The sequence below is a fragment of the Neolamprologus multifasciatus genome, chromosome 12, assembly GCF_963576455.1.
Source record: "Neolamprologus multifasciatus chromosome 12, fNeoMul1.2, whole genome shotgun sequence".
Lineage (NCBI taxonomy): Eukaryota > Metazoa > Chordata > Actinopteri > Cichliformes > Cichlidae > Neolamprologus > Neolamprologus multifasciatus.
The window spans coordinates 19,954,794-19,972,637 of NC_140450.1; the positions used below are offsets into that span (position 1 = coordinate 19,954,794).

A 17,844-nucleotide genomic window follows, 5' to 3' on the forward strand; every position below is an offset into this window, starting at 1 on the left:
GGGGTGAGCTGAGAGAGTGGGAGAAGGAGTGTGTATATGGGCATCAGTGAGGGGGGGGGGGGGGGATAAAGAAACACAGTTGTGTGTGATGCAGACACAAATGTGCATAACCAAAGTGCATCTGTGCACACATGCGCATGTCTGTGTGTGTCAGAAGGTGCGAGGGCCGTGCTGATGGAATGAGAAGTTAATGGCACGTGTGACAAGGTTGATTACTGAGGCCTCGGTGATCTGACTGGGTTAATGAAGTAAATGGCTCTTTGGATAACACACCACTGGGGCCATCTCTCCAGATCCTGATACGCACAAACAAATCAGAGTGGCCTTTTCTTCCTTTGCCTTCCAACTATGACCTCCCTCACTGTGCTCGTGGCCATTGTGGGTTTTGAATTAATCTTGGTGCTACATTTCACATATTCTTTCATCTCAAAGTTCTCTTACAACACCCTGCTGCAAACTAGAAGACAAATAAGCCTATATAAGAGGTAAGGCAAACAATGGAATATTTTCTGTATGTACAGCATTAAAACAAGGGAGCTCAGCACACAGTGTTCAGCCTCTTTGAAGGATTTAAGTGGCCACATGTAGTTTGCAAATACAGCCAGACTTACATATTCAAGAGAAGATGCGCACACACGCACAAACACGCAGACAAACAAAGGAAAGGAAAAGAAACACTGCGAGACTTTGTTCCCCATTTGAGGCTGCGGTAGAGATTTTTCTAATGAGAGCAATAATGATGTCTGAGAAAAGACACAGACCAGAACAAAACAACAATACAGATGGGTGCTACGACAACAACAAAGACGCCCTAAATGCAGCTGACTGTGGACTCCCCGCTGGCTCTGTCTATGTGAAGAGATGACACTGCGCCCATCCCCCTGCTACTTATAAGGACATTATCATAATGTTGGCTCCGTACGAGCTCAGCTATCAAGTGGGCTCATCTTGAAGTCGTCCACAAGCCCCGGTGTACGCAGATGCTTCAGATGCCTGAGGAAGACAGTGGTGAACAAAAACATTTCTGCCCTAATATTAATTCAGACTGACAGCTCTGGCATCTAACAATGCAGCCCAGGACTGACAGCACCAATTTGACAAATCTCTGCGTTGGTTGTAAACACACAGCAGCACGGAAAATAATGATTGTCCTTCTGTTTGTCCTTCTGCTTTCTTATTGTCTTGTCACTACAGACATCTGCAGAGAATGAAAGGGGCAAAGGGAAGCATGTTTGTGGACCATGTGTGGCTGATGCTTTTGCAGTAAGTCAATAGTTTAAAAAAATGGTGTGCAAAACCTGGTTTATGTGCTTCAATAAAAAAATAGAGGTGAAAAAAAAAAGTAAAAATACAAATGTCAGCATCTATTAGACGTATGAATAATGAATAATTTGTTCTGAGAAACAGATATTGTTTGTCACGGCTTGTGTGAACCTTCACACCTCAAACATCCACCCTACAACATCCTGTTGTGTTATAACTGTGCATGTGGTCAGATACAGCTGCATGTGTATGTGTGTGTGGTGTATGTGTGTGCATGTGCGTGTGTGGGCCTGTGAGAAAGAGTCAGAAACATAAAGAAAGAAAGAGAGAAAGAGGAAAACTCCCTAGATGACAGAACGCAGCCACTTCCCCAGAGACTCTGTGAGTAAAAAGAGGACAGAAACCTACAGCAGCAGGTGTGTGATACACCACTGACTGCGATAGCGCTGAATCATTCATCCCTTACACACTCGGTGACACCATCGGGGATCTTTTTTAACCTTTCATTTCTGAAGTATTGACCCAAAACACTACACCTAAATCACTAAAAAGTGGAACAGAGCAAATGATGACCAACAAAAAAGACCAAAAAAGAACATCCGGTGTGCATCATTCAACATTTTGGGGCATATTCTCGAGGCACACTTGAGATTGTGACACTGCTCTTCTGCAGAAAAATTGCCTTTTGCACTTCAACATTTCACTCCATCAACACTCTTCACAATCTTCTATTCGGCATTTTGAAGAGACATGCATGGTTTGTGGGTGGCAGTGACTTAAAAGACATCTGTGAGTGTGTGTAACAGCATGTGTGTTAGACGCAAATTTTTAATAAGGGCGAATAAATGTTTATTTAATTTTTTTACATCTCTGAACAGGTCACCCAAAATGCATCCTCCTCACACTCTTGTACAGCCAAATGAGCAGATTATCATAGCTGTGCAATCAGTGTAAAAATTGTTTCTGAGGAAGAATTAGGTGGTCACATACCACACGCATATACACACATAAACGGCATTTGGTCTGCATTTGTTGTTTACTGTACATTGTGTGAACACTGTCCCATCTGAAGCTGCTTTCCAGCAGCAGGATGTGGTGGCGCGACACGTCCTCGCTTAACAACACCCACTTCCTATGAGTTTGATAAACAGCTTTGTGGTTTCACTCTCCTCCTGCCCGTCAAACAGAGGTATACACACACAGGCGCGCGCACACACACAAATATGCACACACCCGCTCAACAGCATCACCATCTGCTAATGTGACACATAACCAGAGTGAGTTATTGTTGTGCATAATGTTACCCATAGTGTCATGTGATTTACAGTGACAAACTATACAAACGCTACCAGAATCACTTATGTCTCTCTTCATCCGCAGCCTCACCGACACACGGAGGGGAATGAGCGCAAGAATGCCTTTAAATCATGGCAGAATTAGTAGACATCAATATGTCATATTTGTTTTAAAGCAAGTGATGTAAATGGATCTGAGTTATGTCAGCCGTGGTCATTAATGTCCCAAGCCCCTCCCCCCACGTGTGTTCCTAAAGTTTGATTGTAAGATAGTAAAGTCTTCTCTTCTCTTCTCTTCTCTTCTCTTCTCTTCTCTTCTCTTCTCTTCTCTTCTCTTCTCTTCTCTTCTTTCTTCTCTGCATGGTTGCATGGGCACATACGGTCCTGTCACTCACATCTGGGAGCTGTCAGATGAATGTGCACACATCTGAGAGGAGAATGAGGGGTGTATTAGCCCTGCTGATCCTTCACACCCCTCTTGTCAAACTTAACATAAAAATGAAAGTCAGTGGCGAGTGTGTGCGCGTGTGTGCATGTGTGTGTGTATGTGCGTGTGAGGCAGCAGACGAGGAGGGTCAAAGGAGAAGAGCCATGCCTAATCCTGTGGGATGTGAGGGTATCTCACTGCGTATGGAGATGAGATGTAGAGATGTGCTCAGTGGTGCATGGATCACAAAACCTTCCTAACTGACAGAAGAGACTCCCAGGAGACAGATGTCAAACTGCTAACTGGTGAAAGAAAAATAAAGGGGGCAAAAAAGAGAAACTGTGAGGAAAATAACAGTACTGCATGTTGCATCATAACAGTAAAATGTTAGATATGACAGAGGCGAATGAGGCTTCACTTATTATTAATCTTAGTATTAGTAGCAGTATTAGTATTGTTAGTATTATTAATATTGATATTGTAATTTAACAAACCTTTAAAAATCCAGTGAAACAAATCCAGAATAAATAAATCATGCTGGGTGTTTTTTTAAAAATTTGACTCTATAATTTGGTTCACGGTGGTGTTAGACAAATAAAATCGGTAGGTGTCGCTGTTGTTCAATTTAAATTTAAAGCCTTCTCTAACCCGGAAAGACTACTTGCGGTCCTTTAACAGAGCAGGAAGTGCCTCAGCACGACACTGACAGTTATTTATCATGGCGCTTGATGTGAAAAGCAGAGCCAAGCGGTACGAGAAGCTGGATTTCCTCGGAGAGGGTCAGGTAGGGGGAGAAATATTTAAGAGATATGTGTCTTTGCTTTTTTCTTCGCACGTCCGCTTTGTTTATTCCGTAGAAAGCACGATGGCGAGCTAACAAAGCATTAGCTGGTTGCTAATGTCAACAAAGCCTGGCTGGTTCATGCTGCGCTGCTTCTTGTGCCAGTGAATTTCACCAAAATAAGTTAAAAAAAAAATGTAACTTTTGGTTTTGGAATGATGTTTTTTCTCTGCAGTTTGCCACAGTGTACAAAGCCAGGGACAAACTGACCGACACAATAGTTGCTATTAAAAAGGTAAAAGAAACGAGCTTCTTTAGTGTTTTACTACTACCATTCACACTGTGTTGATGAGCTGCAGTAAACATTTATCTTTTTATTCCCTTCAGATTAAGGTTGGCCACAGGACTGAGGCTAAAGATGGTAAGTGCTGGCTCCTATCAATATGCTGCAGCTCATTTTCATCCATTTTATACAATTTTTTTACGTATTTATTTTTTTAAATAGGAATTAATCGGACTGCACTCAGAGAGATAAAACTGCTGCAGGAGCTCCATCATCCGAACATTATCGGGGTAGTTAAATGTTCATCGCACATCATCATAATCTTGTGTTACTTGTATCGATTGTATAGAAAGATACCTTAATCTTTCTATATTGTGCAGTTTATGTATTTTTTAAACCTAAATATTGTTGTTTTATGTGTGTTGCAGCTGTTGGATGCTTTTGGACACAAATCAAACATCAGCCTGGTGTTTGATTTCATGGAAACAGACCTGGAGGTGAGTAGAGACCTAAATAGAAATGTGGAGGAATTTCATACACAGCGTTTGTGCACTTTTAAAAAATATGCACTTTTTTATTAGTTTGTGTGTGGGGGGTAGATAGATGGATACAATAGGTAGCAGCTTCCCACTTCCTTAATATTTTTTTCTAATTTCCGGCTTTAATGATTCATCGAGTAACTCGATTTAAAAAAAATAAAATTAAATAAAATTAAATAAAAAAAAAAAAAAAAATATATATATATATATATATATATATATATATATATATATATATATATATATATATATATATATATATATATATATGCAAAAAATTTCAACACAAAATTTGTGTGGGTGGTGCTCAGTTGTCATTGTATAAGTGGGAGCATTTCATTCACAATTGTAACTAAAAATAAAAGCGTTATGGGACATTATAAAATACAGTTAAATCAACTGGCAGTATAACAATGTGCTGTACTGTTCATCAGTGTAAATATGTTTAAGTAAAAGCATTAAAAAAAATGCATTACACGGCTCCAAAAATCTAACTTAGAGATTTGTTTTTAGTCAAACAAATCTTATTAATTGTTCCTATATCTCCGAATAACAAGGAAAAGGAAACACAGAGGAAAAGAAAAGGTATAAAACACATTTAACAGTGTGAATATCTTAAAGTGAAAACATAAAACAATGTAATGCATGTCTGCATTACATGTCTGTTCTCTAAATCCTTTAAATCTTCAAGCAAAAAATAAACTATGAATAAAAAATAATACAATAAACCTTTCCTTAAAAACAGGAAGGTTTTTTTCCCCATTTTAAGAACAATTGCACTAAATATCATTATTCTCGCATCAGTTTTTGAGCAAATAATAATTTAGGCTTTCATCTTGTTCCATTCACACATTTACTTTTACATGCTACTGGTTTTTGGCTAAGAAGACCAATCTGTTCACAGCTTCAGGTTTAGTAAACATTCTTGCATAGCTCTGGTGTTTGTTTGGTTTTTTGCAAATTTGGTGAACAAAGTGCAACATGTTACTAGACTTTGTTGGGACCTGTCGGCACTGCATCTTACAGACTGTCTCTTTTATTTCTTCCTGAGCAGCTGATACATTTTACTTCTCAGCTTTAGTCACCAAGGAAGAAAAAAAATGGGTCAAAAAATAATTCAAAATGCTGAGATTAAACTCAAAATAGTATTTTGATAAAAAAAAAAAAAAACTTGAAATAAGTGTCTATGTTATTTTCTCCACAACTCTATAACTTCTCTGTTGGAAAGGGGTGTCTGGAAGGCCACAAACACAACACCCAGCTGATCCGAGCACAGTGTGAATGAGTAAACAGAATATATTTCTTATCTGTTGTTAAATATTAATAATATAACATTTAGAGCTCTTAAAGTCAAAAAACAGACTGCCAAATCTTAGACTTACTTATTTTATTTCTAGAAACGTCTTCCAGCACAGTGTTGCCTAGAGGGTACAGTATTGTATGATATTATTTATTCATTTGTTTGTAACAAAACCTGAAGATGTCATGTTTTGCATTATGACTGCTTCTGTCTGGAGATTTGTAAGTCATCTCTAATCTGTTAAACATGTCTTTAAAAAAAAGTTTTCTTTTTTATGCTGCAGTTCCCTTGTGGGCCAGCAGGTGGACATTTTACCCTTTGTTCCCACTCATAGTGTAAGGTCAGATTAAAGTTGAGTATCCAAGAAAGCATGAACAAGAGGTCAAACAAAGTGTCACCAGTGCTAAGCTAGGTGTTACTCTGGCTTTATTTGGATTATCTAAGCATAAAAAGGCTCCAAGTAGGCGCCCACCAGTAATGCTTTAGAGCCTAATCGAATGATGCAAAATAAGATAAACGCACTTAAAAATAATCAATATCACTCTGCTTTTGGCTGCTCAGTGAAGTGATGCCATTACAGGCAGCAGAAAAACAGGATGCACATGAGGGTGAAATGGGATGCTGATCTTATTACCGGTGCTAAAAGCCTATATTATAAAAGCCTATATATTTTTGGACTGCAAGGTTAGCTTTAGTTAGGCTCCTGCATTCAAAGGTGATGATGGTTCTTGTTATGAAGGCTGAACTGCTCTATCTTGGATGATTTCTGTATATGGATATTTTCCAGATGTTTTTGATTGTCTCGTCCGCTCAGAAAAAGTGTATTTTAATTTTGTGTGTGTGTGTGTGGCCTAGAGCTATGAAAAACCATGAATTTATGCATGGATGTTATTAATTATGAGAAGTCTGGCTGTACGTATGACTCTTGTTCTTTGTTTTGTTGTTTTTAAGGTTATCATCAAAGACACTAGTTTAGTCTTAACTCCAGCCAACATCAAAGCCTACATCCTCATGACTCTGCAGGGATTAGAGTATATGCACCAGCACTGGGTCCTACACAGGGTAAGAAAACTTGTGTGCAGCATTTACACATAAATATACTCATGTCTAATTTGTAATTTATATTTTGGGCCTTTTCCTCTTAATTTTTTTTCTTTTTGTTGTGCAGGACCTGAAGCCCAATAATCTGTTGTTAGATGGCAGTGGGGTGTTGAAGTTGGCTGATTTTGGTTTGGCCAAGTCTTTTGGCAGCCCTAGCAGAGTCTACACACATCAAGTTGTTACCAGGTCAGATTAGTCTCCATGTTACCTCATTAAAAATACAGAATTTCTCCAGGGTTAGTCTCATTAGAAGTTCTTCAGAGCAGCAATATTTTTTTAAATGTTTTCCATGATTTAATCAAACATTTACCCAAACTAGGACTGGTTAAATGTGATAGAATTATACTAAGAAGTCCAGGTTGCAAGGTCTGTAAAATATGTCTCTATTTATTGTTCATTCATGTCTTTCCTAGGTGGTACCGATCACCTGAGCTCCTGTTTGGTGCCAGGATGTACGGTGTGGGTGTTGACATGTGGGCAGTGGGATGCATCTTGGCAGAGTTGCTGCTTCGGGTAAATAAACCTCACTTCAAAGATATGAGCAGGCTGCGTCCCCTGAGACTGCTCAGGGGACACAGCTATTTTCATATTCATGCTAATGTCTCTCTACACTCCCGTTTGCTGTAGGTTCCATTCCTTGCTGGAGACTCGGATCTCGACCAGCTTACTAAGATCTTTGAGGCTCTGGGAACACCCACAGAAGAAACGTGGCCTGTGAGTTTGTTTGGGGTTTTTTGTTGTTGTTGTTGTTGTTTGTTATTTTTCTACAGTTTGGCCCAATTTTGATGAGATGTGGGGATTCTTGCTTACATTCTATTGTTATATCTCTCTTTAGGGCTTGAGTAGTCTACCAGACTACGTGTCCTTCAAAATATTCCCCGGCACACCGCTGGAACATATATTTAGTGCAGCTGGAGACGATTTACTTGAGCTGCTACAAGGTCTCTTTACCTTTAACCCTTCAGCGAGGACCACCGCTACACAGGTAATAAGCTAAAGCACTGTAGCTATTCTCAGTTTTATATTATTGAACAAATCATTTAAAATTATTTTTAGATAAGTTTTAAAATAAGAATATTAACATTCTTACACTGCAGTCTATTTGATGATTGCTAGATCGGCTTCAGCACTGAAACCCTGCCGCTTCATTTGTAGCTCCCTCAGAATTACAGGCAGTACGACTCTCATTGTAATCAGCCGGTGAAGAGTGTCCTTTACTTTAAGAGTGTAATGCAAAGATAAACCACTAATAGACTTGTAAAACTTGACTTTACAAGACTTGCTAAACAAAAAGTAGACATTTCATCTTCGTACAAGTCATGATGTGGTTGCCACACAGCTTTGTGCTAGGAAAAATAAATAAATATAAATGCTTATTATTTGCTTATTTTTAAATGCACATTTTTTTTGGGATGTTTGGGTTGACGAGTTGTGAACATAAACCGTACCCGAGTTAAGTAGCTGTTATCCTCTTCAATGCCGCTTGCTTGTGCACCTCTGAGTCCCAGTGCTCCCACTGGTTGGAATTTGTCCTTCAAAGTTTCTTCTGTCCAAATTATAACCTTTAAAATTTGAGTATTATTTTGAAACAAGAACATCACAGAGATTTAACTCTGGAAAGAAGTAGTGTTGGTGAGCAGTGTTGAGACAACGCCGGTCTCTGCGATTCTTTTGGTCCTGGTAGAGATCACTCTGAGATGTTTCCATGTTTTACACAATCCTTTTATTACCCATTATTCTTACAGATGCATCTGGAGATCAGCACACTGCATTCCTATGCAGTCCTATGCTAAAGGCTGATCAAAAGAACTCCACACAACAGTTACAGTTATAACCTCTGGTCTCCTCCCCCCTACAGTAAACACCCCCACAATGGAAATACACTATTACAGTGGCCAAGGGTGCTGACACCCTGACCCCCATCTCCTTTTATGGTAGTGCCCATTTGCCCTTTGTCTGCCCCTCACCCTCAGTTCTTTGTTTCATGCCCTGGGGGTGGGGGTTGATTGTCCTTGCACCTCAGTTCTTTGTTCCCATCCCAGGCCTATTTTCTATTTTGCATTCTTACACTCATTAACCGCAATATTATAATGTTGCAAGCAATCACAAACTATATTCTCTTTAACTCTGATCTATATCAAGGAGTCTATTCTCAACAATCCCCCTTTTGATCTCTCCAATGAGAGATCACATCACACCTCTCCTTCATCCTAGGGCATAACTGGTTTCCTAAACCTGACCAGACCTGGTGTGAATGCTTTCGTCACTTCCTGAGATAAGCTCTGTTTAACTGCTTGAGAAGGGTGGTGTGAAGTAGATAGCCTTCAACATCTATTCCCTCAGTCTTCTTTTTCCAGCGTGGGGTGAGTCTCTGCGTTCTTCCGTCTCTTCTTTGTTCAGTCTCAGGGGTAGACTACCCTGAGACCTTGCCACAGACCAGGGGATTATTCTGCCCCTGTGGTTGAGGTCTGGGTGTTCTCTGACTCGTCTGAGTCAAGGCTCAATTCCCCCTTTGGTGCTCAAGTTGCTCCTTCACCGACCTTCCTGGCTCCTCGGCTACTGCACACTGTCTCCAGTGCTACCCGACTTCGCGTTTGCCCTTCAGTCGAACAGCGTGCGATGTCCTGTTCACCAACTCGATTGGTCCTGTCCACCTCGGCTCCAACCACTTTCTTTTAATCACTTTCCGACGTACCCACCAGGCTTCCGACAGTGTGCTTCCTGCAGCAAGCTGTGCTCTCTCTCTTGCTCGCTCTTGAAGCCTTCTCTCCAGGTCTCAGTCTGCATCTTATGGGTGATCTCCTTCCGTCAGTTTGGTCACTGAACCTGTAATTAAAAATTAAAACTACCCCAGCAAACCCCTTTTGCCACATGGTCCTTGCCATGTGTCAATTCAAAACAATTAGAGATGCACAATAAAGTTGCGCATTCTCTCTTAAAAATTCCAGGGCTTCTCCCATAGAGTAGCTCTGCTCCAGGCCTGTAAACCTGTGTTTAAAAAATTGGCCAGTGGTGTTTCCTGTTGCAAATCATGTGATTAAATCATATGATTAACACTCTGCTGTAGAAAAGTGGTGTAGATGTTAGCCTAGTGCATCTTGTATGCACACTTTCTCACAGTGACCTTTGCATTGTAAACAATACAAGGTCATATTAATACACTGCTTGTAAATTCACAGACACAGAAAGTGGCAATTAAAAGGTTAAGTCAGCACGGCCCAAAAGCCCATGCAACCTGTTGCTGTCATCTTTCTGCTCCTGTAAAAAGAAACATACATACATACATCCACCCTTTTTGCTCTGTGGGTGGAGGTGCAGTCTTGCATATTGGTGTCAAGTCAGTCAAGTTTTAGTCAGTCCAGTCAGTCCCCGTGTTTATTGCTGATAGCAGAACCTCTTGTGTCGCATTCAGTTTCTACTGCCAGCAATATGACAACATTTCAAAAAGAACAAAAAAAGAATTTTAGAATGGATTACCTCGCGAAATCCTTTTAGGCAGGGACTCATTATCTGATTGCGTCCCAAATAAGTGCCTTTCTCCAGAGCCCATTGTAAAGTGGAGAAGCTCAGTTTGCGATGATTTTCAAGCAAAAATTTAGTATAGCGCTTTCAGATCCAATCGTGCAGGCCTGCTTGAAAGAGAGAAAATTGTCAAACACAACTTTCAGTGCACTGTTAAAAAATCAAAATACCAGAATAACCAAATATATAAAATCATAGTCTTAGGACTTGTCCCAGAATATTCCTTCTCTAAAAAATAAAACACACCAAATCTAATTGGCAGGTTCAACTTGGTAACAAAAGAAAAATGCATCAGCCAATTAAATCCCCCAACTTTTCCTATTCATGCATTTTGTACTTATGTATGTCATTTTATTTACCATCCCCCTTTTTTCTGAAACAAAACTTATTTTGCTCCACCTTTTTGTTTCAGAAACACCTAAATAAAAATAAAAAAATCTCAATCATAGTTAGGCACAGCTAAATCCTAATGCTTGCGAGTTACCATAGGCAACCACGCTTTGTGTTGTTAACCCCTTCTACAGGTACCCTCTTGTGATGTGTGCACTTCCTGTATGATTTTGTGCTACCCCAGTACATGTGTGCATGTGAGGTGTTGCCTTTCCGTTTTGTCCAGCAGTGCACTTGCATACCTCAGTGCTTGTCTTCCTCCCCCTTTTGTGGTGGTCTGGACACTTTTTCAATTCTTCACTTCAAGGCAGCCGTTTGTCTCCCTGGATTCCTTAACCCAATTTGATTCCCCAGACTAAAACAGCATTCCTGTGTCCTCACTTGCTCCTCTCACTCCGTTCTCCAATCCCACTTTGCAGTCCAATGGCAGTCAGTTCGCTTCAGCTTTGTCCTGTGTATTCTCCCACTGTCTCTTTCACTGCCATTTTGCTCCAAACATGGCAAATGTCAAACTCAGACAGTCTCCTCAAAAGTCCTTCACCCTCAGTGAAGTTGCAGCTTGCTGGAACTGCATCTCTCCATCCATCCAGTCATGATGATGGATCTTCTCTTTCTCTCTCTGATGTCGTTTGCCCATAGCGCTGCTGGACCTCTATGCTCAGGACTCTGCTGTTGTAATGTTCATGCCTGTGCTCCTGAAACTGCACTCCGTGTCTTCAAGAAGAGATTAGCTTCCTTGGAGCTTGCTTTTTCAGGATGAGGAAGGAAAGCTGCAAAACAATTCAGCCAAAACTCGGGCTGGGTGTTTCTAATGATCTTTACCTATAATTGTCTTCCGACTGCTGCTTGTGGAGAATTGATCGAGGTCCATCTCCCCACCTGCAAGTGACACACTGAGACAACTTGATCATTCACTGTCCTGGTCCGGAGTCTGTGGACTCCGTGTTTATGTTTAAGTTTATTAACATTCTGTGGTTTTGTTTATTTTGGGTTGTTTCTAATTATCCCTAGTGTTTTGTGTCCTCTGTGCCCTCCTGTTCCACATTCCTATGTTCTGTCTCCCCAGTCTGTGTTAAATTTGCATCTGTGTTAGAGTTCAGTTGGTGTGTTTCCTGTTTTATTTTGAAGGTCTTTTCAGTGTTTCTAGTTTCACTTCCCCTTGTGTTGTAATGTCCAATTAATTCCAGCCGTGTCTCTCTCCTGTCTTAAAAACCCTGAAAGTAAGATTTTAGTTGTTCTTGACTGAGAAAAACAAAACCCTCTTCTTATTATTACTACCTATTTTCATCAACCACACTCCTATTCTGTTTTTCTTTTGTGTCCACTAAGGGCAGCTGGTGACCTGCAGTATCACCCGCTCCCCCAATTGGAGACAATTCCCCTCTCACAATTCCACACTTTTTTTGTTGTCATTTTTTCTTTTTAATTTTTACCCTTTTTTTTTTTTTTTTTTACCCCATTGTTTTACACCCGCACATCAACCTCTTTATCCACTTCTCCAACCTCTCTTTTCCTTTCTCCCCAACTGCTCTCATCTAGTTGTTGATCAAATTCTCCATATTATTACTATTTTGTCTTGTCAATAATCCCCTGTAATCCGCTGTCTCCCCTTTTGTCCCTCAAAGGAACACACACACACACACACCTCCATTTTGCTCCTCACCTCCATTTTGCCCCTCAGGGCACTTACACACACCACCTCCATTTTGGTCATCAGGTAGTTTAAACACACACCTACACAACTTTCCTTTGTCCTCAAAGGAGCACCCCCACACACACACCTTTTGTTCTTCAGATTCAGCCACATGCTACTCTCTGCACAATCACACTTTGCAAACCTAAGTTTTCTTAAAACACAAACTCACAACAAAGTAGAATTTAGGGAGGAATATTTAACCAATCTGCTCCCTCGGCCTCAAACCGTTTTAGTAGAATTTAGGGAGGAATATTTAGCCAATCTACTCCCTCGGCCTCAAACCGTTTTAGTAGAATTAGGGGGTCCTGAATTCCCCAGGCCTCAAACCTAGCTCCAGAAACACCGTCTGGGCCTATGAATTCGTCAACTCATAGGAGGGGCAGCCACATCCAAGGACAATAGAATTTAGGAAGTCCTGCTTTCTGGGCCTCAAACCCTCACTTTTAGAGAAACCAGCTCTGTTCTACACACATCTCTTATCAAAATTTACAGACTTCTGCGTTCAGGACACTTTTGGGTGAAATTTAGCTTATTTCCAATATGCAGATTTGATTAAACAGGTTCTGCTTACCTTGTTTTTTGCCGGCAATACCCTCAGTGTCCATTCCGCTTCAGCCAAGGTCCAAATGGAGATCAACTACCAAGATCCGGGTCACGGCACCAAATTGTTGAGACAACGCCGGTCTCTGCGATTCTTTTGGTCCTGGTAGAGATCACTCTGAGATGTTTCCATGTTTTACACAATCCTTTTATTACCCATTATTCTTACAGATGCATCTGGAGATCAGCACACTGCATTCCTATGCAGTCCTATGCTAAAGGCTGATCTAAAGAACTCCACACAACAGTTACAGTTATAACCTCTGGTCTCCTCCCCCCTACAGTAAACACCCCCACAATGGAAATACACTATTACAGTGGCCAAGGGTGCTGACACCCTGACCCCCATCTCCTTTTATGGTAGTGCCCATTTGCCCTTTGTCTGCCCCTCACCCTCAGTTCTTTGTTTCATGCCCTGGGGGTGGGGGTTGATTGTCCTTGCACCTCAGTTCTTTGTTCCCATCCCAGGCCTATTTTCTATTTTGTATTCTTACACTCATTAACCGCACTATTATAATGTTGCAAGCAATCACAAACTATATTCTCTTTAACTCTGATCTATATCAAGGAGTCTATTCTCAACAGCAGCGATTGTGTTAGTGAAATGTGTAGTGTGAAGAACTTCTTAGTAGTAGATGTAAGCAATAGGTTTGTTCTTTCTCAGAAGTCTCAGTATATTAGTAAAACTCACTATTGTCTGATCCAGGAGAGTGAATGCGCTCTGTATAGCTGGTGCTCTCCCAGTGAAAACTGGTTTCTTCTCCAGTCCTAGGCACAGAGCCTGTTTTCATCAACTGTGACAATCCCTGACATAAAAACTCGGTCAGTCTGACACAGGCAGTGTTGGGAAGGTTACTTTTAAAATGTATTCCACTACAGATTAAAGAATACATGCCCAAAAATGTATTTTGTAACGTATTCCGTTACGTTACTCAATGACAGTAACGTATTCTGAATACTTTGGATTACTTAATAATATTATCATGCTTTTTACAACTACATGACTGTACTATTGCTGTGTGATTTATTACTATTACTGAAGGCTACTCGCCATACCAATACCAACTAGATTTTTAAATCTTAATATAAAATGAGTAACAGTAGGGTGGACATTAGGTAAGGCTGCACTTTTAGCAGCGATCTCGTACAGAAAACTATTTCGCGTGTATATAAAACAGGTCTGCGGCTCCGAACCATAAAGACATAAAACTGTGAAGGGACCTCTGGCTAATATGTCGGGTTCCATGTCGGACTCGTAGCCGAAAACTAGCTTTACTTTGTTGTCTGGGTCAACGTTTCTTGCGAGAGACAGAGAGAGGCGTTGAAAGGCTGCTCCAACGGAACTTATTGTTTCGGAGGAAAACACGAACACAGTGTACAATTGAGTTTTAATAGCTTACTTACAACTGGGCTCATCAGGCACTCTCTTCTTGGCTGCAGTGGTTATTATTATATTTACATGCTTCCATCTCCTGTTTCGGGTCGGTTGCAACTCGTACTTTTCAACTCTTTTTCTCCCTCCTCGCGCTCACAGACACATAAGGGGTATGGCAGTCCATTCTCCCTGCAGCACGGACTACACTGCCCATGAGGCTACATTCTTTAGGGCGATGCCTGTAACACTCTGCCTATTGCCTTCATATTAAATCATTTTTGTGAATAATTTTTAAAAATATTTCTTCACCTGATTATGCGAGCCGCAAGTAGAGGTGACATGGTTCATGAGATTGAGACACAGGCATTAGAACCTCTTAATGCGTGTTTTGTTTGGGTTTCCACCAGCGTGGAATTACCAAAAATAGCGAGGGCATAGCCGAACATATGAAACAGGAAAAGACCGCCATATAATCCATTTATTTCAACAAAGTAACTGTATGCTGAATACTACCTTTTTAAACTGTAACTGTAACGGAATACAGTTACTCACATTTTGTATTTTAAATACGTAATGGCAGTACATGTATTCCGTTACTCCCCAACACTGGACACAGGAATTAATGTTTGCCTTCTGTTTGAGTAACTTCAGTTTTATTTACATAGCACCAATTCACAACAGTCACCACAAGGCACTAAATAACTCATAATATTAGAGAGAAAACCTGAACTATCTCATTGTTCAACAACTGCATTAATGACACACCTTTCACTTTCTCTATTACACATCTCAGTAATAAGAAAAAAAAACAGCTTCTTGCATCTTTGATACATCAAATTAGAGACGCAACTCTGATGTTTGATGACATAGATGTATAAAATGGCGTTTTCCTTTATTCTGCAGGCTCTGAAGATGAGGTACTTCAGCAATCGGCCTGGTCCCACTCCTGGTCCCCAGCTCCCCCGGCCAAACTGTTCAGCCGAGGCTTTGAGGGAGAAGGAGACAGTCGGTCTCAAGAGAAAAATCGAAGGCCTGGAGACAAGTAATGACCGTATATGATCTCATATTTGCACTAAATCCACTGTGTGTGTCCTTAATCCACAGAAGACCACCCTGACTCTGGGTTAAATATTTTCTCAGTCATGTTGTTTATATTGTGGTTTGAGCAGCAAAAACGTGAGGTGTCTGCGTCACTCGTTTGAGGCGGACTTTAAAGGGGCTGAATATTTTAGAACTTCCGACACTGACCTGATTTTTTTTTTTCTTCTCTTTTTTATAGCATGTTGTGAGTTTTTTGACTGCTTCTCGCTGAAGTTAGAAACCTAACCTAGCAATTCAGCGGGTGTTGGCTGTACATTTAGCTGCAGTTACAAATTCAGAAAATACTGAATTTGAACACGCGCCCACAGTTTCGTGGCTAGTGGGAGGGTATGTTTTACTAAAGTGGAACCTTTTAGTGTCACTGGGAGGTTCAAAGCTTTTCCAGCTCCTCTGTGGTTTGGAAAATATCTGGCTTTGACTTTTGAAACATTTATAACTGAAACCTTGGTGCCTCTTGGTAGCGCGTTGCTCATTATAGGCTTGATTTGAGCATGTGTCGTACATACACATAGAACAGAAATACGTGTCTGTCTAATCTAACTTAGGTTTTTTAAGTTGGTTTTTTCTTCTTTTTTAAACAATGTTCATAACAAAACCCTTTGTGTTATTTTCAGCTGCAATGAAAAAGAAGCTCATTTTCTGACCATGGACCGGGTTAAATCCAAGGATCACCACTGCATGGCTCAGCTTCCTGCATTTCTCAGGACAGTCCAATGGAAAATGGAAAAAAAAGTCTATAACCAGTAGAGGCTCCCTCACGCGTGGTTGACTTTAGGACATTTTAGAAGTTGTAGCCAGCGTATGTGAATCGTTAACTCTAAAATATTCAGGATGCTGCTGTGTCCAGATGGCCAGCGATTGATCTACAGCAGAGGGCTGTTGTCAGTAGCGTTGGTTCTGGTCCTCCTTCACTGATGCCTAAACTCTGTGAGCCTGTGGGGAAAAATGTCTATTTATGTGTGTGGAAAAGAAAAACAAACCAACATGTGAGGATTTATTTCATGTGAATGTTTTTGTATTGTTATTATTTTGTATGTCACAGCAATAAAAGCTGCATATGCTCATGTTGAACTTTCCTGTTTGGATTAGAGATGTGCTGAGGTTGGTAGTGATGGTTTTATTAATAGCCTGTGTGGTCAAATCTGAAAACTGATGTCTTCCTAACACTTATGAATTCACACAGTAACAGTCCACACACAGTACTGACTGACTTCACGTGAGCTGAAGTGCACTTGTGGTTTGTTCACTCAGCAGGAGGATTGAAGCAAAAGCACTGTCTTCAGGACTCACACGGTGACACTGTGCTTCAGTGTCATGCAGCAGTGTGATACTAGATCTGTATTTTCTGCTTCCTGTCCTTTCTTTTTGACGTTACATTGATCGATACACTCTGACATGTCAGAGGCCTGATGCTCTGCTGCCCTTTTTGGTTTCCTGTCAAATACAATCAGATTAGAGTGAAGATGGAGGCTGAGATGTGTGTAGGTCAGTATGGATATTCTCTTCACATTCAATCAAAAATATGCCTGATTCTGTTACACAGGCCATTGCAGATGGGTGCTTTCTGCTTTTCAGAGGGCCGTTGATTTGATGCGTTCATAAATTGGCAGTCCCGTGTGATTCACGCCTATTTAAAAAGTCCTACAATTTGGGAATGTGTTTCAATGGCAGTGGTGACTGACAAAAAGTGTGTGTGTTGAGTCATTTGGTCATATGACAGTGTTGGCAAATGGCAACACAAGCCACAGAGAGCTACAGTAGCAGCCTTAGCAGCTCAGCCTTATTAAGGCCCCTTCATTGGCCAGCAAACAGACTCCTACTGCACTGCTGCGCTCAACACACAGTTGCACACGTGCCGTTAAAAACCACGAGCAGGGTTTTTTGGACAAAGAGAAACTTACTCATACTTATGAGTCAGCAAGATACAGCCAAGTGAACAAGTGCAGTGGGATGATAAAGACGAGATAAAGTCCAGCTTTTGATTTTTAGAAAAATGCAAGTTCATTATACAGTATGTGGCAGCAAATCACCTGCCCTTTCGTTTTACCCATCTATGACTAATAAGTAATACATTTGAGGCAAAATAATTTCAGTATTCTGGGATAAATAGGCTATTAAATTATATTATGTGATGTTAAAATGCCCTTATTTCTGATAGGTTATATATCATT

The 17,844-nt window shown here is 40.6% G+C and overlaps 1 protein-coding gene across 1 annotated transcript; it reads left to right on the forward strand.

The window, feature by feature from the left end:
• The first annotated feature begins 3,639 nt into the window (after window positions 1-3,639).
• cdk7 (cyclin-dependent kinase 7) lies at window positions 3,640-16,739 on the forward strand. The gene is made up of 12 exons (XM_085181242.1): window positions 3,640-3,769; window positions 4,002-4,061; window positions 4,154-4,187; window positions 4,272-4,339; window positions 4,478-4,546; window positions 6,840-6,950; window positions 7,057-7,175; window positions 7,403-7,502; window positions 7,617-7,703; window positions 7,825-7,974; window positions 15,476-15,614; window positions 16,288-16,739. The coding sequence occupies exons 1-12, from the start codon at window positions 3,704-3,706 to the stop codon at window positions 16,314-16,316; spliced, it is 1,032 nt and encodes a 343-aa protein (XP_085037368.1). The 5' UTR covers window positions 3,640-3,703; the 3' UTR covers window positions 16,317-16,739.
• Window positions 16,740-17,844: the final 1,105 nt, after the last annotated feature.

Bases quoted from the DNA above. Each gene is read 5' to 3' on its own strand.
- cdk7 (XM_085181242.1), top strand. From the start codon at position 3,704: ATGGCGCTTGATGTGAAAAGCAGAGCCAAGCGGTACGAGAAGCTGGAT. The intron at 3,770-4,001 runs GTAGGGGGAGAA...TTTTCTCTGCAG, and splicing joins ATTTCCTCGGAGAGGGTCAG to TTTGCCACAGTGTACAAAGC. The intron at 7,176-7,402 runs GTCAGATTAGTC...TGTCTTTCCTAG, and splicing joins ACACATCAAGTTGTTACCAG to GTGGTACCGATCACCTGAGC.